This window comes from Pelecanus crispus, chromosome 7 (assembly GCF_030463565.1).
Source record: "Pelecanus crispus isolate bPelCri1 chromosome 7, bPelCri1.pri, whole genome shotgun sequence".
NCBI lineage: Eukaryota > Metazoa > Chordata > Aves > Pelecaniformes > Pelecanidae > Pelecanus > Pelecanus crispus.
The window spans coordinates 10,146,160-10,173,881 of NC_134649.1; the positions used below are offsets into that span (position 1 = coordinate 10,146,160).

General features: G+C 41.5%; 1 protein-coding gene across 1 annotated transcript in view; it reads left to right on the plus strand.

Moving 5' to 3' along the window:
- ARNT2 (aryl hydrocarbon receptor nuclear translocator 2) overlaps positions 1–27,722 on the plus strand; it is a 79,161-nt gene that overhangs the window by 44,902 nt on the left and 6,537 nt on the right. Inside the window, exons 8-15 of the mRNA XM_075713751.1 lie at positions 2,681–2,757; positions 4,836–4,970; positions 5,862–5,936; positions 9,459–9,610; positions 16,846–16,918; positions 17,072–17,195; positions 22,114–22,213; positions 24,834–24,972. Coding sequence (XP_075569866.1) covers positions 2,681–2,757; positions 4,836–4,970; positions 5,862–5,936; positions 9,459–9,610; positions 16,846–16,918; positions 17,072–17,195; positions 22,114–22,213; positions 24,834–24,972 — 875 coding nt within the window. The remainder of the gene's footprint in view (positions 1–2,680; positions 2,758–4,835; positions 4,971–5,861; positions 5,937–9,458; positions 9,611–16,845; positions 16,919–17,071; positions 17,196–22,113; positions 22,214–24,833; positions 24,973–27,722) is intronic.

The window sequence follows — 27,722 nt, forward strand, 5'->3', positions numbered from 1 at the left end:
AGGCACCAGCTTTTAAAATGTTTGTTCTTTCGGCTCACGGTTGAACTTGCAGATTTGCCCTGGTGCAGAGTTGAGGACTGAGGAGTGAGAGACTCCTCATCCATCTCCCGCAGGGATGCAGTCCCTGCTGCCGTCCTCCAGCCAAAGCGTTAGGTCAACTCTTCTGTTGCTCCAATGCCTTCTTTCCTCCCGTGGTTGTTTTTGTACACTGCAGCCGAGTCAGCATCCTCATGCTTCATCCTAAACTGCTGCATCATTTAATTTGTCCTGCTCTCAGTTCACGTGTCGAGTCACCGCTTTATAAGGTGAGACTGCTGAATTCCAGTTATCATCCCCTGCAAACTGCACGCAATTCTCCCTCAACCATTTTCTACCTATTTAAAATTAAAATTGCTCATGCAGAGGAGTCTAGGTTTAGTTATGGGAGCTCACCCTTCCAGGTACCCCACATGTATGTGAGCAGATAGCAGCCATGTGTCTGCCAAAATTTTGTCTAAAGTGGACAGAGTTTTGAGTAGATATGTTTGCTGCTGCTTTTTCAGGGTAATTTTCCCTCTTTTTCTCAAGAGGCAGCCAAATTCAGTTCCTTTGCCTATTGGAGCTGTCATTAGCTACTTACTAAGTCTTGTGTTGAAGAAATAACTGTGTGTAAAAACAGCAAGGAAGGAAAACAAAATAATTCTATAATATGATCTCTTAACTGTAGTTCCATGTCAGTGGTTTATGCTCTCCATGGTATGCTGGTGTCTGAGAGCATGGGACTTATTTGTGTTTGGGCTCTTGTTTGTAGTTTGCCTGGTGTATAACAGAAAAGAGGCAGGAACAGCGGTGTGTGAAATACCAAAACAGTGCTTTGTAATTTAACTGCTTGAAGCGTAAACTGATAAACTGCAGGCAGTGCAGAACAGTCCTGCAGGGAGGATAAATGCAGGTTGTCTTCATTCCAAGGATGTTCTAAATCAGGTGAAGGATCTTGAGTGAAAGTTTGGGTCCCTAGTAACCCGCAGAGGAACCTTTATTGGAAGCACAAAATAATGCTTAATTGAAAGATAACATGTGTCGATTCCTTCCAATGTTATTTTTAACTTATGTGTTTAATGATTGATTTCTTAAAATGTCCTCGTAAGGTCACATACTGCCGCCTTGATCTTCTCATGCAGCTTCTAAGAAAACATTTCAGAGGAGTCTCCCAGCATTTGGTGAGGGATATCATGTAGGTTTAGAAACTAAGGAGTTATTTAGGGCCAAATCTGTATCTCTGGATAGTAAGATCATTGTGTAGAAGACAAGGGAGTTTTGCCCACCTCTTGCAGTGTGTGACATTGAAATTCGTACTGCACCTCAATTTCCCACTTGTTAAAAGGGACAATAATGCTCCTCCTTGTAAAGCTTGAGATCCCCTGATAAAATCCTAGTTATCTGTCGGGGGCTGCAAATGAAGTTAGGCCTCCAAAACTGTAATTCCATTGCAAATAAAGTTTGAATATATTATACAAAAATACGGAGTTTTTTCTTTCATACTTTGTGTATTTTATTTTATTATCTAGCTCAATGGAAACTGAAAAATACCTGTAGAGTGCTATTTAGAAACTGATTGTCAGATAAGATTAAATTATTTTGATACAAAATAACTTCCTTCAGAGACTACTTCAGTTCATTCAGCAGCACTTACAGTTATTTTTCAGAGGCGTAATTTAAGAAAGTTGTATGCTGTCATCCTCTGCACAGTCCAAAGATTGACTTACCTTGGGAATTACAAATTTTGAGAATAAAGTGGCTGATGTTTCATAATTGGTAGCTGCTTTGCAATTAATTTCACTAATGCTTTAAAATGCTTCTTAAATTATTCACTGCCTGTTGGGACTGAATTCCTTGAAAAGCCTTATGAAAGAATTTACAAATCACTTAAAATAAGTCAGCAGTGTCACTCTTGGAAGGTGTTTTTTCAAGTTCATCACAGGAAATTGGTATCTCAACACTGGAGTTGGGAAATAGCCTTAACTAATGGCCTAGCCAACTAGCAAGTAAACGGAGCTAATCTGAATGGTCCTATTTGTGAAACACTGAGGTGGAAATCAGTACACATGTATGTTTTGAAATTATTCCTGTGTTTATAATAGTTACTCCTGTTACACAACTGAAACAAGCACTGTTAGCAAAGCATCCGCATTTTTTCAGTCTTTCAACATAATGACCCAGATTTAGTCCATTATAGAAAAAAGTAAAACCAGCTGTTAAATATGAGCACGAAGTTAATGAAAAATCTAGGCTGTGCCTTGTTTTTAAGGCTCATTATGATATCTTATTCACAAAGAAAACTGAACATAGTGCACATTCACTGAACATATTAAGTGACCACGCGGTTCCAGTAACATACTGTGGAGAAATACTCATGGAAATGTTATTGTCCAGTTCGGTGTATAACGGAATGTTTGTATCTGCTTCGTCTTTGGCAGCCAAAATAGCTGCTGTGGGTACTGCGTACACGTGTGTGGGGTATGTAGGATCGAGCATGACTGAGAAAGATCATCTGATCTGAACCCAGAGATAATGCATTAATAAGGCAATAAGGTTATTTTGTATGCTTTAGAGCATCTAGAATAGTATAGAACCAGGCCAGCAGCGTCTCTGCTCATTCCAATTTACTAATTATAACAGTATTTGTTATCATTTACTTTAGGAATGACTATACCAGAAGAAGATGCTGATGTGGGACAAGGTAGTAAATATTGCCTCGTGGCAATAGGAAGGCTTCAGGTAATGCCAGTCTTTCCTTATACAAACTACTTCTGAAAGCGTAATCAGTGTTGTGGTGTAAAGGATTTACACAAAGTTCTGATACTAGACTATAACTTCTAACACATCTACAAAATACAAAGTGCCTTGATGTCGGTGTGCAGCTGGTAACTTACGGAGTCATAGAATGGTCTGGGTTGGAAGGGACCTTAAAGATCATCTAGTTCCAACCCCTCTGCCATGAGCAGGACTTGTTTAGAACATGTCAACAGAGCAAAATGAAAATGTGATTTTGGTGCATACACGTATTTAACCCAACAGCAGAGGCAAAGATGCTCCTGGAGCACAAGCGTGTACAGACCTGCTGTTCTGGTTAAAGTGGCTCCCAAAGCCAGTGATATGCTGCCCGCTATTCTTTCATTTGTTCTCTTTCTCTCTCTGACTAATCAACTACTTGAGAAACTGTGATTGCAGGAGTTACTCTGAAAATGATAAAGATAAGGCAGTCAAGAGGCACTTCACAAATAATAGCTTCATTCTCAGTGTGTATTGTAGTGTGCATTCAGATGTGATGTCAGCCAAGGGAACTGTGAGAATAAAATTTTTCTTCCTTTTTGTCCAGACAGTTGTAATTGACGTTTTAACATTTTCTTCCTTTGTCCATTGCTGATGAGAGTTCTGAGCAGGAGCTAGAGTAATTGTGGTGAGTCTCCTTCACCGCAGCAGGGAGGCTAATTTTTATCTTCCCAGTCTGGGAATTCTGCCATGGGTGAACGTGTTTGAGCCTCCTGCATGATCTCCTGTTGGCCTGCACTTGTTGCCATCTGCTAGGATGGCATCTCTCCTCCTTACAAGGGAGAATGACCCTTTCATTAGAGCACAGGTGCCAAACCCATCTTATTTGAGGTGAGCAGCCTGTATGTTACTGCAAGTGTTAGCACTTCTGCAGAGTGTGTCTCCATTGCTATGGCAGAGCTACAGCAGTATTGCATGATGTTTTTTAGGTTAATCATGCTTTTATAATAAAGGGTAATATATTCCACTAATGGAGAGAAGGAGGTTTTGGGGATTCATATGTTACAGCTGCCAAAGAAAGATGATTTCCGAGAAAACCACATTAGTAACACGGAGTGTCAAAACATCTGTTACATTAGAAGAGCCAGCAGGATGTATGTGAGGGAGGGCAAGAGGAGGCTCTGTGGATGGATTTAATCGCAAAGGAGTCAAGGTGCACAAATTAAAAACTCTGTTCTGTAACAGCAAATTGAAATCTTGCATACAGTTAACTGGCTAATCTGCTCCAAAACAACAAAAAAATGAGATTTTTCTCTTTTTGCATTGGGACCTTATTAACGGAGATAGCTCTGGAAGTTGTAAGAAAAACAGTGGTCTCATTTGTAGGCCCAGTAGGAATGAATGGATATGAAGTGGCCTGATTGCACAGGTTTCAGGCATAGAGCTGGAAATGCATAATTCTCTCTGATGAGGTTTGAGGAGCATTTATAGGAGGACTGTGTTTTTTCATTATGAGCAGGCACTTGCTGGCCTAATATCACCTACTTCACCCTCTGGAGAACTTTGTTCAGGTTCTCTGGGTGTTTCAGGTGAGGTTCATCTCACCTGAAAGTGGAGTGTTTAGTCTGAGCTGGTCCTATTGGATATGTCTACAGATAATGAGTTGGCCTCTTCTAGAGATTGACCTTCCTATCATAAATGGGTGGACTGAATTGTCCTCTGCAAGTCTAATTCTTGGTTGACAAAGGTAGGAACCAACATGCCTAACTTTAATGTGGTGCCACAAAGTGAGATGAATCCAGCTGTACTTACATCCTTACTATATCCATCCTCCTTGGGAACTTCTGATGTATTTGTTTTTCTGCTGTGCTGTTAAGCCTAGGTAGGTGCCATGGGGTGAGATACTTGCCCTGCAAACTAGACTAAAGGCTATTCTGTGTCATGTATCTGTGGTGGTGTTTTATTTATGGCTTCCTTCAGCAATTAGCACTCGGCCAACAGATTTTGTTCTTTAGCTACGTAATCAAATTTGACTTAAGGTAACTGTTCTGTGGACTAAATACTGTGGACTTTATTGGTCATAGGTAACCAGCTCTCCGGTGTGCATGGACATGAATGGCATGTCGGTCCCAACTGAGTTCTTGTCTAGGCACAACTCTGATGGAGTCATCACCTTTGTTGACCCAAGGTGCATCAGCGTCATTGGCTACCAGCCCCAGGTCAGTGACTTGCTGTAAATGTGGAGACTGGTTAGAGCTAATGAAGAAAATTCTATTTCTGCATTAAAAACAAAAGCAGGAGAGCAAGAAATATTTGTAGCTGATAAGTTGTATGTTGTGCACTAAATGCTGTTCATTTTTCTTTAATGCCCACGCCTCTGTAAAATTTAGTTTTCCCCTTTTGTTATGTGGGGTATCTTTTTTATACCTTTTAGATCCAATTAGAATTCTAACAGCAAGATGCTTTAAACCTTGCACAGCTTTCCAGTGAAGACATTTCTGTGATAGAAAGTTAACAGTGCTTGGAGACAGTTATAGTCCTGTAGATCTTTACTTCTGCCAATCTATTGAACAGTAAGCAAACATCATTTATGGCATCTATTTTCCTTTAGGCTTACATCTGCTCGTCTGAATAGGAGGCTAGTCACAGAGCTGAGTAGAATAATAAATGAACTCCTGACTACCACAACTCTCCCTTGGATAACTCATAGCTGTTGCAATTTAGAGGCAAACATAATTTCTTGTTCGTTTGTTTTTCCTATTTATTTTGATTTTAGGTAGCTTTATTAGGTGTAGTTATTATTAACTGGTTTTACAAAAATTAGTACCATAAAATGAGCTGTAGTAGAGGATGTCAGTCTTACCAAGACACCATTTCACAGATATTAAAAAAATCACTTAAAATTTGTTTGTAAATACATGTATCTATGCAACAGTACAAATATAATGTGGGACATGATGCCTACAAACCTTGTCTTTCTGATTCATTCCCAATTAACTGCGTAGTACCATTAAGGGTGGTAGATCTAGTGTCTGCAAGGTACTTGCAGATCTGCATGTGGATTTGTGTTGTGGTCTGGGTTTTTTACACAGCTTTATGTTTTATTCTAGGATCTTCTGGGGAAAGATATTTTAGAATTCTGCCATCCTGAAGATCAAAGCCATTTGAGGGAGAGTTTCCAACAGGTCCTGCATCCTGCTTCTTTTCTTCTGCCATTTATTTATTATTTTTGTTATTATTTTGTTCAGAGAAGTAGCTTTTATTTTTCACATTGTGCAGAAGGAGTAGCAAGATATGAAACAATTTGTTTATCAGTTACTAATCAGTTAAGCTGCATAAACAGTAGTTTAAACTGCAGCATCTGCTGTGTTTTCAGAAATAAGTCACCTAATTATACATTTCGTTTTCTTTTAACAAAAAATTAAATGAGTGTTCACTGTTCAGTTAGAGCTGATTTGGAGACGCCTGTGTAGATCCCACTATAATCAGAAGTATTCACCTTCCAATGTGGACTGTTGATTTGAAAGTAGTTATGCTCCTCTGTAATGCTGGATCGTTTACGATCTAAATTCTCTGCCAGCATAGATGACATGCTTCACACTTTAACGGAGTTACACCACTTTACATCAATAGAGAATTTGGCCTTTCTCCCTATTAGGAATTGAAATGCAGACTGAAGTAACAAAAGAAATAGAACGTATGGAAAGAGTTACTGCTCTGGATTCATTTTTATAGTAGGCCACATTTACATCAGCTATATCAAAGGCATTTATTCCATTGTACAGCTTATTGTTTCAAATTAATCTGGGACATACAGTAGGAGTGCTTTCCCCAAGCCTTCTGCTTGTTGCTGGTCTTTTCAGCACACCTTCCCTACTGGACTAGAAAGCATGGTGTAGTGTGTTTAACCGATTACTGAGGCTCAGATGATCTAAGTGGTTCCAGATTTTCTGACAACAGCCTATAGCTCAACCAAGCTTCATTGATCCATCTTGCGTTGGATGCCGAGATGTATTTTCAGCTGTGAAATATGGATATGAAGTGACTTCTAAAATAATTTGTATAGCCAACTATTTATTCAGGCACAGCATACCAAAATGGAGCTTGAAAAGCCTCTCTGGGGAAAACAACAACTAAATGCTGTTTGTTTCCATACAATAGATTGTGAAACTGAGGTTATGGTCTCTACAGAAGTGTCTGAGATAGTGTAAGATATCGGTACTCTTGAGCTATGTCTCACGACCCCCTCCCTCAAGCAGAGGCTACCAGCCCCACTTCTGAGCTAGCAGAAAAGACTGTGTGAGCACTCTGCGTCCACTTCAGTGTCCCTTGAATGGACTGAGTTCACACAGCAGCTAAACACCTTTTAAATTCAAGATACTGATTCACAGGCAGGAGTTTGTGAGAGTTAGCTGCGTGAAATAGATCACCACACCCAGTCATCTTCTCTGCCCCACCTTGGTTGGGGGTGTGATGCTGCAGCTGAACCTACCTGATGGTTAGCTGTCACCAGGAGTCAGGTCCTACTCCCACTTCTTCTGTCTCCCTGACCACCTCCTCACCCTTCCTACTGTCCTGGTACCTTCACAGATGGTCTTGCCAGGTAGGCTAGCTAAGGGACTAATCGCTTTTGTGTGGGACTAGCTTTCAGCTCGTTCAGCTCCCTGAACTTGTACCTGATCGTGTCAGTAGCACAAGAAGAGCAGCAAGAATGCATATGCTGTTTTTGCCTAATGCCCAAATGATTGATTCCTCTAATTTATCCAAGACACAATGACAGCGCTGCTGGATAATAACACGTCAGACATCCATCTCTGAAGTGATCGCCTGGGGCTCAGAAGGGCTGACTGACTAACATTCAACTTAATGACTTGGTCCTCACTGTGTTCACCGAGAGTGAGATCAGGCCGTGGGCGGCTGCTGGTATATCCCTGAACTCAGTTGCTGGGGACTTCGCTGTCACTACTCGCTCTTAGGCATGTGCATAAATGATTTACTGGATCAGGGACCTACGCGGTTTGCTTAAGGTCATACAAAAAGACAGCAGGAAAAAATGCAGAGTAGAAGTGAAAGTTCCTGTTCACTCGACCTGTGTCGAATCTATGAAAATATTCTGCTGTTTCTTTAATAGGCAATTCCTTTTTCAGTATATTTTTGTTCAGTACAGTGGCAATGAGATTTGGGCTGTTGTTTCAATCACGCAATAAAAGACTGAAGTAAACAGTTAAGCTACGCACCAGGTGGTTTTTATTTCCAAAGAATGTAAGAAAGTAAAGGTTAAACATCAGCTTTGAAATTTTTTGCGCTATCTTGTTTGTGTGCACTGTTTTAAGACAGTTCAGGATTTTCCCACCAGTGATCTCTATGCTTTATATATTATTACAGAATTAGTGTTTGCTTAATTCAGACTTCAGGACAATAGATCACTGCAGTTTATTGTATTATTGTTAGTTTGGCCTTAGAAATCTTTTCATTAAAAAGGTAACTGTGATTTCCAATAAACTCTCTGTTTTTCCAAAACCCTCTGAAAACTTGACATTTCTAATTTGCTGACAGTATCAGAACCAGGTTGATGCATGACACAGGAGGGAGGGAGGGTTTTGCAGTTTTTGGTCAATTGCCAGTATCCATCTCGAAGCTTTTACTTCCTTGGGAAGATAAATTCATTCATCAGGGTGGGAAAATCAGGCCAGAATAAGATAGTCTCAAGGCCAAGATCAACAAATAGAGTTTAGTATCAAAGGATCCAGAATACAGCTATTTGATATCCAGTAGGATGCTGTTCAGATTGGACGCTTTTACGCAAGCTCTGTGTTTTTTACCTTGGGTGTGGTAGTAGAAAATTGCTGATAAAAGAATGTGGCTCATTGAATTCAAACTACAAAAGCATTTAAAAACAAAAAAAAAACCCCAAACCCAAAAGGCATTTACATCAGTATTACTTTGAACTTTCCTGGGCATTGCTAAAGCTTTTTATGTCTTCTGTTTCCATTCTTTCCATTTAATCCTGTATCCAATTGATCGATTTCAAATACAGACCTTTGGAAAAGACAGGATTGGAGGCAGCATTTTTCCTAAGCCAATTGCTTGTTGATAAAGACAGAGGGTAAATACTGGGATTTCTACTTTTAGAGAATACAGGCTGCAGATAGCTAATAAAAAATAAATAATCTTAATAATCTTAAGTATTATCCTAAGTTTTGATGCTGATGTGTGATTTCGTATATCACATACATGAATTGTATAGCTAGGTATCCAAGCAGAAAAGCAGATAGTCAACCTCAAAATGTTTTTTTCCTGTGGGCTTTTGTTTCGGCTGCAATGTTTGGTTTATGGTTTACATACGAACATTTAGAAGATCCTCAGTTTGGTTTCTGTCAATCTCTCAACATGCATTCCACATTAAAGCCTTCTTAAAGCTTCGCTGTTGTGATAACAGCACAACCTGTTGGTTGTCCTGAAACTATTCTTCTTATATGCAGGCTGGACAATGGCATTTTATACAACAAAGCATGAGGGTTTCATTCTGAAGGAAATAGCTGCAAACATGAATCAGATTTTGCTTATTCTCTTCAAATTAAGAATCTCCCTGTTGTGTTCATAGGTTTCTGTAATTCAAGTTTAAAACACTAATTACTGCTGTTTACTGTTCATTTGCACAGCAGGTAACAATATCCTTTTATTAACCTGTCCAAATGGTTTTGCAGGTTGTGAAACTGAAAGGTCAAGTCCTGTCTGTGATGTATCGTTTTCGTACCAAAAACCGGGAATGGATGCTGATCAGAACCAGCAGCTTCACATTTCAGAATCCTTATTCCGATGAGATTGAATACATCATCTGCACCAACACTAATGTAAAGTATGTGCCTTTCCAGATGCTCACGTACATGGTTTTGAAAGAATTCAAGCGTTGCTTTTTGCTGTAGCCTGTTTCTAGCTACATTTGTTTCTCTGTAACAGTAACAGGATTTTTCTGCATCATGAGATCTCACAGCATAGCTGTTTCTCTGTGTCATTATCCTGTGATGCTTCCAGGGCCTGGCTGCACGGGGGAAGAAATGTCACTTATCTGTTATGTCATTAGACAAGCCCATTGATCTCAGTCCAGGCTGCCTTAAACTAGCACAGAGCTTCCAGCACCAGACCAGCTGCCCTGATATTGGAGGAAGGTTGGCCTGATTCCTAAGCCAAAGAGAAAATTGTGTGTCTGTGTTCATTGTGATCGTACCATTTCATAGTCCTGGGCATCTTCTCCTTGAGCTGTGTCTACTCTTATGGCCTATGAAAGCTGGCAAAATTATTTCCTAGTAGGCTTGAGTGGGAAGGGTTCCTGATACTCAGTTAAGATCTGGTGGAATACCCCCAAGTATGGGGACAGATCCAACCCCTTCTCTTAAGAGGGAAATTAAATCATCCTGTCTTTGAATTAATATTTTCAAAAATCTGTCACTGGACCTTTTAGCAGATGGTCACCCTAGGAGTATAGTGGAGGTTCGTCACTGTGTAACTGAGCAGAGATGCTTTTGGGGCCTCCTGAGTTCTGAGCCAGTAACTGCAGAAGCTAATCTGGCCTTGATAAAGCCATTGCTTTATAGTGTGTGGGGGGTTTATAAGTATTTCTTCTTTCCACTGTAAACTTAATCTATTTCTAAAACAAAATCTGCTTCTGGTCTGACCAAAGATTTTTTTGCCAAGTTTTTAGTTCAGAGGAAATTATTGGTTTTAAGATCTCAACCTGTTAGGCTGTATAATGGAAATGCTGAACGAGCAGTCTGCTAGTGGAGATGCATGCTGAGAGCTTGACTTGCAAAACCGAACCCCTGGGGCTTTGGCATTTGAACTTAGAAAGCTAGTAAGTGTCTCTGGGTGTTCCTTGACTTGCTCCTTTGGGCATGGCATGTACCTGGACTAGAAGGGCTGTGCTTTTACTCACTTGAAACCCAGGAGCACAATCATTTTGCTCAGTTTTTTTCTGCATACCCAAAAAGTTGGGCTTAAACAACTGAATAGTTAAGCTTATTGAAAACAAGCAAATGTGTCTTGGAATCAGACAGCTAAATATCTCCCTGTCTGCACTGTGCATCAAAATAGATATTTCCATATTTCTGCCATCCCGTATTTCTTTTCCAAATAATTTGTATATGCAAAAACAGGCCTTCAAAATAAAAAGCGACTTCTGAAATCTGTCCCAGGCTGGCTGAATTGTGCTTTGTTCCCAAGAGTCCACAGATCAAAAAGTGGGGCTGCAGACTTATGTTGTGTTGACTCTGGGAATGTTTCTTTCTGAGCCTCCACTATATTGTTCCGCCTGGCATTGCAGCGCCTACTCTGATGAATAGGACTGTGCCAGCTTCTGGCTCTTGTTACATCTCTCTTGCTAGGCTTGAATAACAACCCAGAATTATTGACCTAATATGGAAGTTGCCTGCTGCTACTTTGACAGAGGATGTTCCGTCTTTCCTGTCATGTAGAAAATGTTCTAGTCTTATGGCAAGATACCACCCATTATATGTCTGCTTTTGAATAGTAGAAAGAATGCATTATTCCAACTGTTTTCTGGTTTTTTCCCCCCGTCCTCTCCCACTTCTCAGATTTCCAAAGAGGACTTACTGTAATGTACTGCTGTTCCTGCTTGTTGCTGGATTTTTTTTTTTTTTTCCCCTCATTTAGGGTCATGTTTTGACTTCTCATTTCCTAGATGCCTTGCGGAGTTGTACGTCATGGTAACTGTTGATTTCCGCCTCCTCATTCAGCTCCTGCTGGGTCTAGATGTTCGGCACTGACCCCAGTGTATGTGGCCATCTTTACGTGTCGGTGGACGTATCTGCTCTGGGTCCAGCAAAGTGCTTCACGTGGAGACCAAGCAGGGGTGCCTTCCACTGCGCAGTTGTAGGCAGTTCTGCACAGAGACAAATTTTGATTTGTCTATCACTGTGATAACCTAGCCTGCTTCATAAAATACAGGTTTGAGGCAGTTGAAAAAGCCAAAAGTTCTAGGTTTAAATCAGTTTTTAACTTAGGATAGTTTAAAGCCACAGTGTGTGTGGCACGCATCTGTGTGTCTGTCTCTTAACAGAATAGCTCTCATTTTGCGTTGCTCAGTGAACAGTGTTTTCCCAAAAGACTGTAGAGGGCAGTGGTGGTTCCAGTTGTGGAGGGATTAATTGATTTTGTTGTTGTTGTTGTTGGTTTGGTTTGTTTGTTTTGGGTTTTTTCTTTTTTTTTCCTTTTTTTTTTTTAAGATACTCCTTTGGACCTTCAGTCAACTTTCCAAACTTGCTTTTGGTGCGGAAGGATAACGAAACATTAGGTTCAAATGTTCACTTAGTTCCTTGCAAAAAAAGAAAAGAAAACTTCTCGCAGTTTCACTTGGGTGTAGTCATCCAAGAGAAACTTCCTGGAGAAATGAAGCATTTAACGTTTAGCATTTGTGCTGGGTTCGGCTGAAAAGAAGAGTTCCCCTGTTTGACCGCATCTTCCTGTGTAGCTGGGACTGTTTGATTTCCAAAAAGAAATAATTATGGCGATCAGTGTTTATTTAACATACATGTAGAGGAGCGTTTGAATAAAATAATCTGTCATGGTGATAGATAAAACTATAATAAAGTCTTTGTATACATAGAAGAAAGATATTTTTCTGACCTTTATGGAAATTTTGATGCTTCATTTTTGTAAGCCCCAAAGTCCTATGTTGCACTGTGTGCATTTATGAATCCTACAGCTGTCCTGAGTCTCAAGATTCTTGTCCTGGAGTGAGCTGGCACAGGTCACTGCTGGAGGCAGCCTGTCAGATGAATCAGCCCACACTTGTGGAAGAGGTGCTTTCTGTTTTGGATTCTCATGGGCCAAAATACTAGAGAGATCAACTATTCTGATAAAATTCCAGTCTATGGTAGTGGTGCTAAAGACTTACTTTCTCATGATCCCCGTGCCATCTGTGGTCTATCGGATGTCTCAAGGCCAGTGTAAGACAGATCCTTTCACAGCTCTGACTTTGAAACCGTAGGCTAAAAGAGGGAGATTTTGAAGGTTTCTGAAAGAGGATTTTACAACGGCAGCCCCAAGGCTTTTATTACTCCCTTTTTGTCCAAACCAGACACAGGAAGCACGTGTGCCTGTATTACATAAAAATAGCTTGGTAGGGATACAGTAGTATTGTTTCTCTCCCACCACAGAGGCTGTTAATTTTAAAGTTCAAGTCCTTTTTTTGGTTACTCTGATGCCTGGAAAAGGAACAGGTGACTTCAGTGTTTATAGGGAGAGATTAATTCGGCTGAAATCCTCTAACCAATGTCAAAGGAACTTTCACAGAATCTTCCCTTTTCCTCCAAATACATTTACTGAAGTAAGTTTGAATGAACTATCAAAACCTTCAGACTCGCTTAACCATACGTTGACCCAGACAGTACCTTACTTGCTATGTCGGGTATCCTGTAGAGCCAGGAAATTTCTCTTCCATTCACTCTTTGAAGCTGTGAAACTGAAATTGAAACCAAGGATAGTTTGGGTTTTGGTTTCAAAGTCAGAAGGCAGTTTGAGTTTTGCCCAAACTAGTAATAAGCTCTTGTTCTGTATCATCTTTACAAAAATGATCTAGCAGTTGGGTGACCGAAGGGACCTGCATGTGTTGATTGTTCAGTCAAAAGGGCTGGTTAGATGGCAAGGTCTGAAGCAACCACAACAGCAGCGCTCAGCTCTCCCTGCTTGGCTGGTCCATGAATTGCTGCACAGTTTCTTTCAGGTTTCAAGCATCATTTGAACTAATTATACATTAGCAGCAAACAGCAGAAAATGCTAACCTGGCTTTACATTTCAATCTGAAGTGCAGCATAACTTTCAGAGTTCAGTGAAGATGCACTGAAGTATTTGGTTTTTATAGGAGGCAGATTTGGAGGTTGTTCCCAAAGTTCAGTGCTGTTAACACAATGTGGTATTTATATTGTACTGCAGCTTAACGAGTGTTAGAGATGAAAGATAGAGAAGGGCGAAGGTGCACTAAGTTAGAAGTGCCTACAAACAAATAACTAGTAAGTATGCTGTTTTGTTTGGCTCATTTGTATGTATATGGCTGAATCAAGAAAACATACTTTATACGGAACAGAAGAGACCTAATGTGCTGTTTATTGACACACGCGCCAAGTCGTTGGTAGTAAAAACAAATGAAACAGTGTAATTAGCTTTCACGTTAACAACAGGATTTAATGGGTGTTTATTGTCCACAGGGTGGTATTTAGAAAAACTTCCCCATAGATTTGCCATGATTAAATTACCTCCTATAGTTCTGTTGGAAAAGTATGCATTTTATGCTTGCGAACAAAGAATTTCTTTGCATTCCAGAGGTAATTTTTAGGAATTTTCTGTTGGCTAAAATAGTGTGGAAAATCCATGGCTCTCTAATGACCTGGAGGATGATGGCTTTTTTTGCATGTTACTTGGCACAAAAGCAGTTCTGTGTATTATGTCTTCTTACACCGTAAGGCTAGCAGAAGGGTTTTGGCCATCTACTCTGATCTTCTGTTTGTTACAGGTCACAGATTTTTGTCCAATTTGCCATCAAGGCTAGTAACTGGTGTCTGAGCAAAGTGTCTTCTGGAAAAGCATCAAGGGATGAAAAAATCTGTTACTTACTTCAGTAGCTTGTTTGAGTGGTCCCTCACATTCCCATCAGTTTGTGCCTAATTTGTCATTTGACTTTGTCTGAAAGTTTGTGTCTCAGTCCCTTGACGTTTGAATCTATCTAGTTCAAAATTTAAAAGAAAATTTGGATAAAAATCTAAAATTCAAGGCTATGGCCAAAAATTTATCCTAATTTTCCAGAGTTTCACATCCATGGTCTTGCTATTTTGCAAAATCTCATCTATTGCCGCCTGTCACATTATAGCATCTCTCGGGGGGGAAAACCCACATGGTGTGTAATTCCTGTCCATTAGGTGATTTTTTTTTCCTTCAGAAAGAGGTCAGAAGCATACAGAAACAGTGGCCACTGTCAAGTATCATTTGCAAGTATCAATCTTACTTCCTTGTCAGTCCAACTCGAATCTTACCCTAATTTCTGAGCTTTAGCATAATTTGGGGGTGTTTATGTCGTCTTTGCTAACTGAGCAAAGAGCCTTACAGAGATAGCATGCTTCTGTTGTGACCAAGCAACAGAAGGCAACTGTTACTGGAAGGTGCAAAACATTTAGATAATTTCGCAGCTGATGAGGTTTTTTGTCATTACACAGGCAGTTGTCCTTGAGATGCTGCAATGCCAGCAAGCTCCCAGCTTCACCCTAGAGACTGGTTCAGTGCCCTGCGTGGTATTGGCCCATGCCAGAACAAGGGACTCTGCCTTCTCCATGGCCGCGATGCTTCTTTAGACAAGGGCCATGGCAGAGCCTTTCCTTTTTACAGGGAAATCTCAAGTTCTTGTGCCTGTGTGTCAGCTGGCCTGTTGGCAGCAAGCTGCTTTCAACACGAGGTTGTGAAGTGAAGGCGATGCTGCGGCCATGCTGTTTGGGGCTGTTGCTTGATCAGGCTACAGCCTGGGCACAGCTCAAACCCAGCGCCGTGCTGGCAAGATCACGTGGCTCTCGTGCTCTGCCGTCCCAGCTCGGCGTTGGGACAAAGCTGGGTTTGTCTGTCTGCAAACAGTCACACAAACCTGTGCTCAGACGAGCGAGGTTCCTAATGACCCAACGTGGGGATGGTGTAAGTCCAAACAAGAAAGCATAAGTTCACATTTTAATGGTAAAATTCTGGTCTTAATGCATCAGTAGCACTTTTGCCTTTTATTTCAAAAGGATTGGGTTATATTTCTGATGAACTGTACTGCACAGTGGCTTTCTGTGTAGAAGTTGTTTTGTTACAGTAACTTCAAAATTTCCGATAACAACAATTAATATAACTGGCTCTTTTTTTTAAATTAGGAGCTTTGAATTTGTGTCCTTTCAGAATTAAAAAAAAAGAAATGGATTCAGAAGATCACTGTTAGATATATTGCAACTATATAAAATATCTGTACATTTTTATTAATAGGCAATATTTGCACATGTAGAATGTGAATATGCCAGACTTACCACCACTTGCATGCTGTCCCTACATGTCGCCTGTCAGTTAATTCTCATGAGTTCTGATGATTTTATCTGTTGATATTGGCTAATTGTGGTAGTTGAGTAATGGCACCTGACACTAAACACAAATCAAGTGCATTTCAGGGATCTGCAGAATTTTCAGCACTGAAGTTCTTCATTCTGGCATATGGCCCCTAACGTTTATTAGCCCTGGCAGTTTCTTTTGAAGTGTTTTTTCTATTGCTGCTGCACATTTAATTTTTCCTAAATTCATATAATTGGATTAAGGCTATTACTTCCAGTCATTTTTACCTCATTTAAACAACTGATATTTTTTGTTCAGTTCTGATTAACATGAAAAGGAGACGTGTTTTCCGTAGCATTTGTTGACACAAATTGATTTTATGTAATGTCTTGATTTTGTATAGCAGCACAAGCAATTTATTTCTGGACATTCACTGCCTTAAAAGCTTTCAAAAGTTGAATAGAATCTGGACTTGGATCCTGAGGAGAGTAGAACCAAAGCATGTTAAATGGGTTTTGTTACAAAGAAGGATTTATATGCAGTTCTTTCTAGCTCAACAGGTTGTTCCATTTGGTCTGACATGCTTCAGACAGAACTTTGATCACTTTTTCTTATTGACTGGCATAATTCTGCATTAGTGTTACTGGAGGTTTCCTGTTTACTTCAGTAGGATCAGTGAAGGGGTCTGGTATATTCATCGTTAACATGAGGAAGACAATCTTGGTGTCTTCGTAGTGAATTCTTAAATCCTTTATAAGGAAGTTGTATTCCATCCTCCATTACTTACCCACCTACATTTCTGTGCTATTACAGCAAAACTCTTCATGTGCCCTGTTACATTCCCATGGTGCAAGCTTTCTCAATGTGTAAGCTTTAAAAACAGATGAATCTTACAGGAAAGGATTTACTAAATCATCTGAGAAAAGTTTCATTCAGAGTATAAAATACAAGACCAAGGCTGTTCCTTTTTGTATCTTAATTGGTTTTTTTAATGAAGTCATTTTGTCTCCTTTGCAGACAACTTCAGCAGCAGCAAGCAGAACTTGAAGTACATCAAAGAGATGGGCTGTCATCCTATGACTTATCTCAGGTGAAATTTCTCAAGGATTTTTTTGTGTCTCTGATCTTTTAAAACATAAAGCAATGGAAGATTTCAGCAAAATTAAAAATACATTGTGACTGTCCCTGAATTCCTTTTCGTCAAATATGATGGAGGGAATTACCTTCCTCTGTATCTCAACAGGTGCCTGTTCCAAGTATACCAGCTAACGTTCATGAGGGTGGAAAGTCTGTGGAAAAGCCTGATGCCATCTTCTCCCAAGAGAGAGATCCAAGATTCGCTGAGATGTTTGCTGGAATAACTGCTTGTAAGTGAATGTCTCTGCTGTTTAACTTCTAATACTGTGTTAGGCTTGGTCACATGATGTGGAGCACAGCTTCAAGAGAATGAAGAGAAACTACAACATGGCAGAGAAATTTCCCAGCAATGTCAGTCTTCAGGACATTTCCTAGAATTTGCCTTTAGTTGATATTTCCCCTGAAGATGAGGAGGAGTAAATTCAAGGAGGGAAGGAGAGCTTTCATGTCACCAGAGCTACCTATATTTGATTCTCTTTTCATTTCACAGGGGCATCTTAAGCAGTGTTTGTAGATACTAAACATACTGAGCAGAACTTGCCATTTCTAAGTGTATATTTTCTTTCTTCAACAGCAGATGTGAGTTCATCTCTCTAAATAGACATGGATTAAGAAAGTTACCATGTAGTCTTAAGATAGGCCTGCAGTTTTTTGTCAAATTACCAGCTTTTGCATTGATGCTTTCAGAGGCATATGCTGCCTTGAAGTGTAATAATATGCTTGTTTTCTGGTCAGTTGAGGCATCTCCAGTCACGTTACCTGTCAGTGAGTCCTTGCTCTTTTTCCCACAACTTTTGAACTTGTTGGCAAGTTCTTATAAGAGTGATAGGAGTCTCAGAAATAGTATGTTCTTCTATATTTCATGAAAATTGCAGTGAAGACAGAGTCCTTACTGAGTGCCCTCACCAAAGGATTTCCCAGCCCTGTTCTAAGAGGTAGCAGCCAACTTGTCAGTTGGACAGATGTAGCTGACTCAAACTAGCCCCATCCTATGCTGCCTGTTGCCCTAACAGACAGAAGTCATTGAGAAGACTGGCAGCCGAAGGGGTCATTCGAAACGTATCTGTAGGAAACCAGGCTCATTAATTCCACTGCTTGTGGAAGAACTCATTAATTGTTTATTGTTCTTAACTGTCCCCACTGAAAAAGAGAAGTTTTTACATTTGTTTTAAATAAATCAACATGCCAGTGTCACACAGCACATGAAGGAAACAACCCACAGGGTTTGACTCCAGGGGTGTTGGGAGGTGACCTCACTGCATTGGTTTCTTATGTCTGGCTTGGCCTTTTCAAATGGAGAAGGCATCATAACTGCAGGATAGACTTGATATTCTGTCCTCCTGTTGCTAGGACTTCTCTGATTCCTGTTCATCCTTGTCTGTCTACTCTAACAGTGAAGTCAACAGCTGAGGCCATAAAAGGGGTCCCATTAGAAAGTAGCAAGACTCCAACCCTAAACACCAGAATATGTTTTTCCAAGCAAGAACATCTTGCTTTTTGGCTGCCTTATTGGCTTTTTTACAGGCAGCTCTCAACTGTTTGTGGGCAGGGGTTAGGGTTAAGGGTCTAGCAAGCTGTGAGGTAGCTGGGAGGTTATGTTCTTGGAAATGCCATTTCTCTTTTCATTCTTATCAATTTACAGGCTATGCTTTTTTTGGGACGTTCATCCTGTCTGAATTTCTCATGGGAGCTGTGATCAAGGTCTTCTCTGAATGATAAAAAGAGATGGTTCACAGTTAGAGATGAGATACACTGTCCAAAACCAATATTGACAAACCTGCATGCTGCCTGCAAGATATTTGCATTATGTTGATACCCAGTCTCATTCTCTGCTATGTTCTGTAAAAATACAGGTTTGACATAGGGAGATTGTTGCCATAATTGCATGCAGTGGCCACACGTAATTAAAAAACAGAAGTGGGGAGAGGAAGCCTGGCTTTACCAATTCATGCAAGTGCCTTGTAGCACGGAATGATGTGGTTCTTACAGAGGTCTTCATTCTACTGGCAGAAACGCTGGTCCTGCTGGGAGAAGGGCATATCATTGACCAGTACAGTGATGGTGTTTAGAGAGAAACAGGTCTAAGGATGCAGGTAAAACACCAAAACAAAACAGGTTTTCAGTGCTGTACCAAAGGTGAGAGCAGAGAAGTAGTATGTTAAGTCCTGAGTGGGCATACAGCTGGCAAAGATGTGGGCCAGATTCAGAGGCTAAAGAGCATTCGATGTAACTTAAGAAAGAGATTTCAAAGCCAATTTAGCTGCTTGAGATTAGTTTAGCCATTCCCTTTGTCTTGGCCTCATCCAGCAGCACAGACCCTGGTAGCTGCCATGGCAACTCTGCTCCACTTGAGGAATTCCAGTTCACTTAGGGCACTCTCAATTTTGCTGGTGAGTTGTTCTCAAATATCTAAAGTACCCACAGGATTTTGGCTCAGTCTCTTCCAGCCCTGAGAGTTTGGTATCCCTGTAAAGGGTGGCCTTAGAAAAATGGGACATCTCATGCAAGAATGACATTACTGCAGAAAAAGGCAAAATCGTCTATCCTTCTTCCCAGAGATATCCCAACCCATTCTCAATTCTTCCTACTAAATACACAACTTTCTCTAGACCTTGTCCCCATTTCTCTTTGTTTTTTTCATATGAGAGCATAGGTTTGCAGCCCAGACTCAGTGTCTGTGCTGGGCAATATGTAGCCAGTGAGGAATTTCTACATTACAGAGGAAAAACAATGACAGCTTGCATCAGTGGCATATGCACCCCTTCTCTGAGGCTTCTGTGAGGTAATTTGGGGTGACTTTTTTCTTTGGGAAGGCGAGCTTAGATTCTTGTTAGGAACATAATGTACGAAGGACTTAGGTAACAGAGAAGAGCTGATGTGTATTGGAGGCCTTTGGTGAACCACACTCACAAGGTCTCTAAAAGCTAGGGAAAACTAAAAAATACTTCTATTCCTTGTGAGCTGAGTGGGCCTTTTGTCCAGGAAAGCATCTGGTGAAATGAGTGGGAATCTGAAAAGAGCAAAGGGGAAAATGAGGAGGCAGACTTGATTTCTAGGCTTGTCAGAGGTGTGTAGCAACAAATGGTTGCAAAGCTATCAGCGAGTTGCGGGCTGTTTTGCACTTGGAGGTGGTAAGGGAAGATGAGGAAAGTGAATAAAGGGGTAGGCCTTTAAACTATTTTAAGAAAAGTAGTAGTAGTGAGGTTTCCCTGGGCTTTGGAATAATCCAGTGCCAGAAAATTAAATTAAGGGACCAAATGGCACTGTTCACCCAATCTTGTTTCATTCAATTAGAGATTGATCTCCAGTTGCCACATTAAGAGTAGACTATAAAAGTTAATGGCATCTCCATGTGTGTGTTATTCACTAGACTAGTCTGTATTACACCCCACTGGGATGCTTGTATCCTATTTCATGGCTCCCTCAAGCCACATATAGGACAGCAAAATCCATAAGACAGCAGTGTTTTGCCTTGCCCCAGCTCAGGTGCACAAGTCTTGCAGACGCTCAAGAAGCAAAGCGCCTCCAGCCACCTGTGAGATTGAAATGCAGGTAGGGGCTGCAGGATCACCCAGGTTTGCAGGTGGCCACCCTGAGATCTGCAGGCATGCCGCCAGGCTGCTGGGGAGAGTTGGGTACTCCTCCCCGGCTGTCCTGGAGGGAGGCAGACTATCAGCTGGTTAGGAGGGGGGCTCTTTGACACCGTTTCTTGGGGCATTTCACCTAGCAGGGTGTGGGCCCTCAGCTGCTACCTCAGTGCAAACAGGCTGCGATAACAGCAGTGGCCCTGCAGGGCTTCTGGTGCCAGAAACGTACTCTCACCTGAGGCCACTCCCAGGTAGCCGCAGAGGTGCACATGCATCAGACCTTCTTCAGACCAGGCTTGTTTCATGTGGCATTCCTCCATTCCCCCAGGCATACTCTCCCACCTTTCCTCCAGAAAACCTTTGTGCCCCTTTCCAGTCTGTAGCTGGGACCAATGCACCTATCACTCCCTGCCTCGGCCAGAGCCGCTCTCTGTAAAATCATAGAATCATAGAATCGTTTAGGTTGGAAAAGACTTTTAAGATCATCCAGTCCAACCATTAACCTAACATTACCAAGTCTACCACTAAACCAGTTAAGGGCAGAGTAGCAATTTTGTGTTTTCTGGCTTGGTGGCTGGATTATTTATAATGAAAGTAAAAACTAGGAATCATTAACATTGGAAAGGACCTCTAAGATCATCAGTCCAATCATCAACCCAACACCACCATGCCCACTAAACCATGTCCCAAAGTGCCACGTCTACCCAGTTTTTGAACACTTGCAGGGATAGTGACGCCACCACCTCTCTGGGCAGCCTGTTCCAATTCTTGACCACCCTTTCCGTGAAGAAATTTTTCCCAATATCCAATCTAAACCTCCCCTGGTGCAGCTTGAGCCCATTGCCTCTTGTCCTATTGCTTGTTACTTGGGAGAAGAGACCAACACCCACCTCACTACAACCTCCTTTCAGGTAGTTGTAGAGAGCGATAAGGTCTCCCCTCAGCCTCCTCTTCCCCAGGCTGAACAACCCCAGTTCCCTCAGCCGCTCCTCATAAGGCCTGTGCTCCAGACCCTTCACCAGCTTCGTTGCCCTTCTCTGAACACACTCCAGCACCTCAATGTCCTTCTTGTATTGAGGGGCCCAAAACTGGACACAGTATTCCAGGCGCAGCCTCACCAGCGCCGAGTACAGGGGAACAATCACCTCCCTGCTCCTGCTGGCCACACTATTCCTGATACAAGCAGGAATAGCCTCCAGTTCCCCCTTCTGCCTGCATGCTCAGGAGCAGCTTCCAGCAGGCACAGAGACAGTCTGGGCTGCGTGGCTGGAGGGCGCATACCTGTGTTATGTTCCATGCAAACAATAGTATTAATGAGGTACATCCTGCGAAGAGGGTATGAAGTAGACACAAACCAGCTGTGCCTCTTGTTTCATACTGAATTGTCATATAGCCCTTTTGTGTTGTTCTTAATGTGTTCTACAGGGCTTCTTCATAAAGCTTTAAGAAGGAAAGAAAAATCCCTGCTGCGTATATACATTGCAATTCTCATAAATAATTTTGTCTTCATTTTCTCATCCCCTAAACTTTTCTCTTTCTGTGATTTGTTTTTCTTTTGTAGCAGATAAAAAAATGATGGCCTCAGCATCCACAGCAGGAAACCAGCAGCTTTACTCACAGGGAAGCCCATTTCAGCCAGGACATTCGGGAAAGACTTTCAGGTACTGTACTCCGGATCCTGAACACATCAGCTTCTGTCTGATAGCGGGGGACTGTTCCCCTTTGATCTAGTGGAAACAAAACCGACCCAAGATGCAAGGGCTTTCTTTGCATGAATGAACTTTGCTTTGTGTTCACTTCACTCCTACATGATGTCTCAGCCCTTAGGCTAGGCTTACAAGCTGAGATGATTTGGATATCTCTGTTAAAAATAGTGGCTGGTAAGTAGATACTTGTTGCTGTGATGATGTAATTGGAAAAAAGCTAAGAAGCAGCAACAAATCATGAAGGGAAATAAATCTGAGAGGTGATGGGGCAGGCTCAGGGGTCTGAGGAACATTCAGCCAAGCTAGGAAGGTGCAAAGATTTGTTTTGCACTTACAGCTGTCAGTACTTCTGCAGGCTACCTTGAAGGGCATCAGTGTGGACACCTTATTAAAGGGAACAGAGGGATGCTTCATCCATAGTCCCTGGTGAGGGCTGGGACACAGACGTGAATAGTTTTCTAAGGCAGCTTCCAAATACGCATAAGGCGGTGGTCTGGCATTTTCCGAGGCATTTTGGAGTTACTCAAAGTGCATGTCGTTACCTACCAGCTGGTAATACAGATTTGGCTAATCTGAAGATGAAGAGTTTGCCTTCATTTCCAGTCACTTTTTGAGAGTGTGGTAGCAGTGATTATATTTACCTTAGTGCCTTTCATATCACCGTTCTGGGACTGTCATGCTGGAGTTTCATTCTCCTGTTTTAGACCAACCAAGGTTGTGAAAGTGAAAGAACAGCCATTCAGAGGCTGTCAGTTCCAGGAATTAGAAAACATCTGCAAATGATAATTTTATTTAAACCAATTTGTTCTTAAAGTTATAATTGCTAATAATCTCAGTGGGGAGAAATAAAGTCCTTGTGCATGTGTTTTGTCAAATTAAAACCAAGAATAACTTGGGGGGGAAATGACAGTAAATTAAAACGTCTTTTAATTGGATATTGTATGTTATGGGATGGTTGACTTGCCATCTTGGGGTTTGGCATGTGTTTTGTTCGTTTCCTTTGTTAATTCCTGATGCTTAACTATAGCTTTTTTTCCTACTGGTGTTCTGTTACGTCAAGTAATGACACATCTGCCAGCATTTCCACCCTCGATGAACTGTCTTCCTTGAGTGCTCTCCAGGCTGGTCTGTTTGGTTACTGAGCCCGGGCAGCCTTTAGGCACTATTTTGCAGACTCCTGGTTTCAAAGTACATGTTCCAGATACCATTCAAGCCCTTTAGACGATGGGACTTGCCAGTCCAGCTGGGAAGGTGTTGGCAGTAGGGCCAGACCTCCCCAGCAGCTGTTGTGTGCTTCCGAGTTCAGCCAGATTTAGATGGACTTTCTGGTACACATTACTCTCTTTGGAGACTCTGTGGTAGTAAAAAAATACAAATAAAAAAATTAGAAAACAAACTCTACAAAGAATTTCTAAACACACACTTTGATTTTAGGCAGCTTAAGAAAGACAGAGTAAGAACTGCCATATTCAAATGCCTGCCACGTTTTGCTTACCACTCTGGGAGGGATTTTGTCAGCTTTCTCAGAGGATTCAGATTCCTGCTTCCTCTCTGCTCAGCCTTGTTTACTTGTTTTCCCAGTCTGCTCTCTTCTTTCTCTGTAAGATTGTGAAGATAGACAATAGGGAAGGGATAGGAGAAAAGAGCAAGATGTTTCAATTGATGCACAAAAGCATTTCTATATGTTGTGTCTTCATTTATATTCATTTTTATATATGACATGTAAAATAATAAATATATAATTTTTATATCTAAAAATATATAAAAGCACATTCACAATGTGTGGTTATATAGATTCAGTTGTTCAAGACTTCCATGAGAATAAAATGGTGAAGTGGAGCAGTCCTTCATAAAATTTTCCTTCTAATTAGGAATTTCTGGGAAATTTCTCTGTAGTGAAATTCAGCAATTAGGAAATGGCTAATACATAAACAAGTTCCTTTAGAAATACTTTCCTTTTCTTCATTCCAAAGCTATTACATTAGTTTAAGTTTCTGTCTTGATTATTCTTTTGCCTGGGTATGTAACTGCATGCTCTTCTTTAGCATCAGTTGGTGAAAAAAGGAATTAAAAGCTCAAATTTTTAATATATAACACACATCTTCATTTCCGAGGCAGAAAACAAATGAAGTAGTACTTAAAAGTATGATCTTTTTGTGCATCTTCATTTAGGATGGCATTTAAGCAAATGCTTAAATACTGTTGACTTTAAGCACAAATTTAAAATTACGTAGATGCTTGAATACTTTCTGCAAGCAGGTTTTTTTAGTGCATTAAATATTAAACTAGTATGGAGCTAAGTGTTTATGCACCATGTGTTAGACTGATTTTATTCTTACAAACCTTTTCAAAGAGACTGTAGAAGTCTAATTCAAATTAATTTTGCCCTCTGTGTCTATTTGAGCTGACATTTTAGAATACCAATATGTTTCATAGTTCTGTGATGGTTTTAAGTCATTTTTTATTAAGACAGATTGAGAAGTTTTAATGTGATTATCAAAATTTCCATATCTGGAATACTGTTTGTGCATCAAGAATATATGCTACAAATGAGGCACTGTTTCTGTTCCTTTAGTTCATCTGTGGTACACGTGCCTGGTGTGAACGACATCCAGTCTTCTTCATCAACAGGCCAGAATCTGACACAGATATCTCGCCAGCTGAATCAGAGTCAGGTTGCCTGGACAGGAAATCGCCCACCATTTCCAGGACAGGTATTGATTAAAGGTGTTTTATTTTCATGGTCATTAAAGATTTGCAATCTCTGTGCTTTTTACAAGAGAATTAGTAAACCCCATTTATAACGTGATTAAATGTACTTTGTCATTATCATTTGTGGTTGGAGAGAAATCGGTTCCCCCACTTCTGTTCTTTGGCAGGTTATAATAATTTGAGACAGCTGCCCTGTGCGTAACTGGATTTAGTTTGTAATAGTGTTCATAATAGCGGCAGTCACTATGCTGACCTAAATCCCAGTGGAAGGTCTCAGTCCTGCACTTATTTTTATATGGGCACTGAATGAAGTAAAAGAGGACAGCTGTTATGCTTTAGTATTAAGCCTGTGAATTAAATTGTTCTTGGACCAAGACCTGGCACCCAGCAATGTTACCCACAGTTAGCAGAGTTATCGGAAAGGGGCACGTTCAAATCCAGGCATCAATTAAGAGCAGAGGCTACTTAGCCTGTTGCCCCTCTGTAAGCGCTGCCCAGTGTAGCTCACACTGTCACGTGCAGGAGGAAACAGCACATCCCTCCATCAGATGCCCTACACTTGACAATGTTAGCCCAGAAATCACCTCTTGTCCTGTGTAACAATAAAAAAACTGTTTTGAAACTGCGTTAAAGACAAATAATATGAAATCATCATGTTTGGTCTATCATTAATGCTGCTCTTAATCACTCTTGAGTTTCCATTGTTCGGTAGGCTACAATGGCATGTTGGGGCAGGCATTAAATAATTTTTCAGTAACTGAATTGTTTCCACATTAATCACTGATTCTTCCCAGCCCTCAGTGTGCCATGGTTACCCTGTCACACCTGTTTAACGGAATCCATTCATAACATTAATTTTTTTTTTTTAAATGATATGGAAGATGCTAAAAATGACTAAAAAAGAATTACTCATCCTTCTTACTGTCCAAATTCTGTACAAGGCAACAGAGTTTGTATGTGAGTGCAGGGAAATTGGAATTCATTCATCCATTATAAATAAAGTAAAAGAGTTAAGCCTTGCAGAAGTGACATGTCATGCTCTCACTGTCATTGTGGAAACCTTTAGAAATGTACGATTTCTTAGCTTAAAACTGAGCTGAAGACTTAATAGCATCTTCATCATGTTATATGCCTGTTGGGATCTGTTTTCCTCCCCCAGCTTCCCTGCATTTGTCCAAGAATCATAGAATCATGGAATTGCTTAGGTTGGAAAAGACCTTTAAGATCATAAAGTCCAACTGTTAACCTAGCACTGCCAAGTCCACCGCTAAACCGTGTCCCTAAGCACCACATCTACACATCTTTTAAATACCTCCAGGGATGGTGACTCAACCACTTCCCTGGGCAGCCTGTTCCAGTGCTTGACTACCCTTTCCATGAAGAAATTTTTCCTAATATCCAATCTAAACCTCCCCTGGTGCAGCTTGAGCCCATTGCCTCTTGTCCTACTGTTATCTATTTGGGAGAAGAGACCAACACCCACCTCACTACAACCTCCTTTCAGGTAGTTGTAGGGAGCGATAAGGTCTCCCCTCAGCCTCCTCTTCCCCAGGCTAAACAACCCCAGTTCCCTCAGCTGCTCCTCATAAGGCCTGTGCTCCAGACCCTTCACCAGCTTCGTTGCCCTTCTCTGAACACGCTCCAGCACCTCAATGTCTTCCTTGTATTGAGGGGCCCAAAACTGGACACAGTATTCCAGGTGCGGCCTCACCAGCGCCGAGTACAGGGGGACAATCACCTCCCTGCTCCTGCTGGCCACACTATTCCTGACACAAGCCAGGATGCTGTTGGCCTTCTTGGCCACCTGGGCACACTGCTGGCTCCTGTTCAGCCGGCTGTCTACCAACACCCCCAGGGCCTTTTCTGCTGGGCAGCTTTCCAGCCACTCTTCCCCAAGCCTGTAGCGTTGCATGGGGTTGTTGTGCCCGAAGTGCAGGACCTGGCACTTGGCCTTGTTGAACCTCATACAGTTGGCCTCGGCCCATCGATCCAGCCTGTCCAGGTCCCTCTGCAGGGCCATCCTACCCTCCAGCAGATCGACACTCCCACCCAACTTGGTGTCATCTGCAAACTTACTGAGGGCACACTCGATCCCCTTGTCCAGATCATTGATAAAGATATTAAACAGAATTGGCCCCAGTACTGAGTCCCTGGGAACACCATTTGTGACTGGCTGCCAACTGGATTTAACCCCATTCACTGTGACATTTTGGGCCCAGCCACTCAGCCAGTTTTTTATCCAGCGAAGAGTACACCTGCCTAGGCCATGAGCTGCCAGCTTCCCTAGGAGAATGCTGTGGGAAACAGTGTCAAAGGCTTTACTAAAGTCTAGGTAGACAACGTCCACAGCTTTTTCCTCATCCACTAAGTGGGTCACCTTGTCATAGAAGGAGATCAGGTTGGTAAAGCAGGACCTGCCTTTCATAAACCCATGCTGACTGAGCCTGATTACAGGCTGTCCTGTAATTGCTGCATGATGGCAGTCAAGATGATCTGCTCCATAATGTTTCCCGGCACTGAGGTCAGCCTGACAGGCCTGTAGTTCCACAGATCCTCTTTCCAGCCCTTCTTGTAGATGGGTGTCACATCTGCTAACTTCCAGTCAATTGGGAGCTCCCTGGTTAGCCTGGTTAGCAGGACTGCTGATAAGTGATGGAAACTGGCTTGGTAAGCACTTCTGCCAGCTGCCTCAGTACCCTTGGGTGGATCCCATCCAGCCCCATAGGCTTGTGCGTCTAAGCGGTCTAACAGG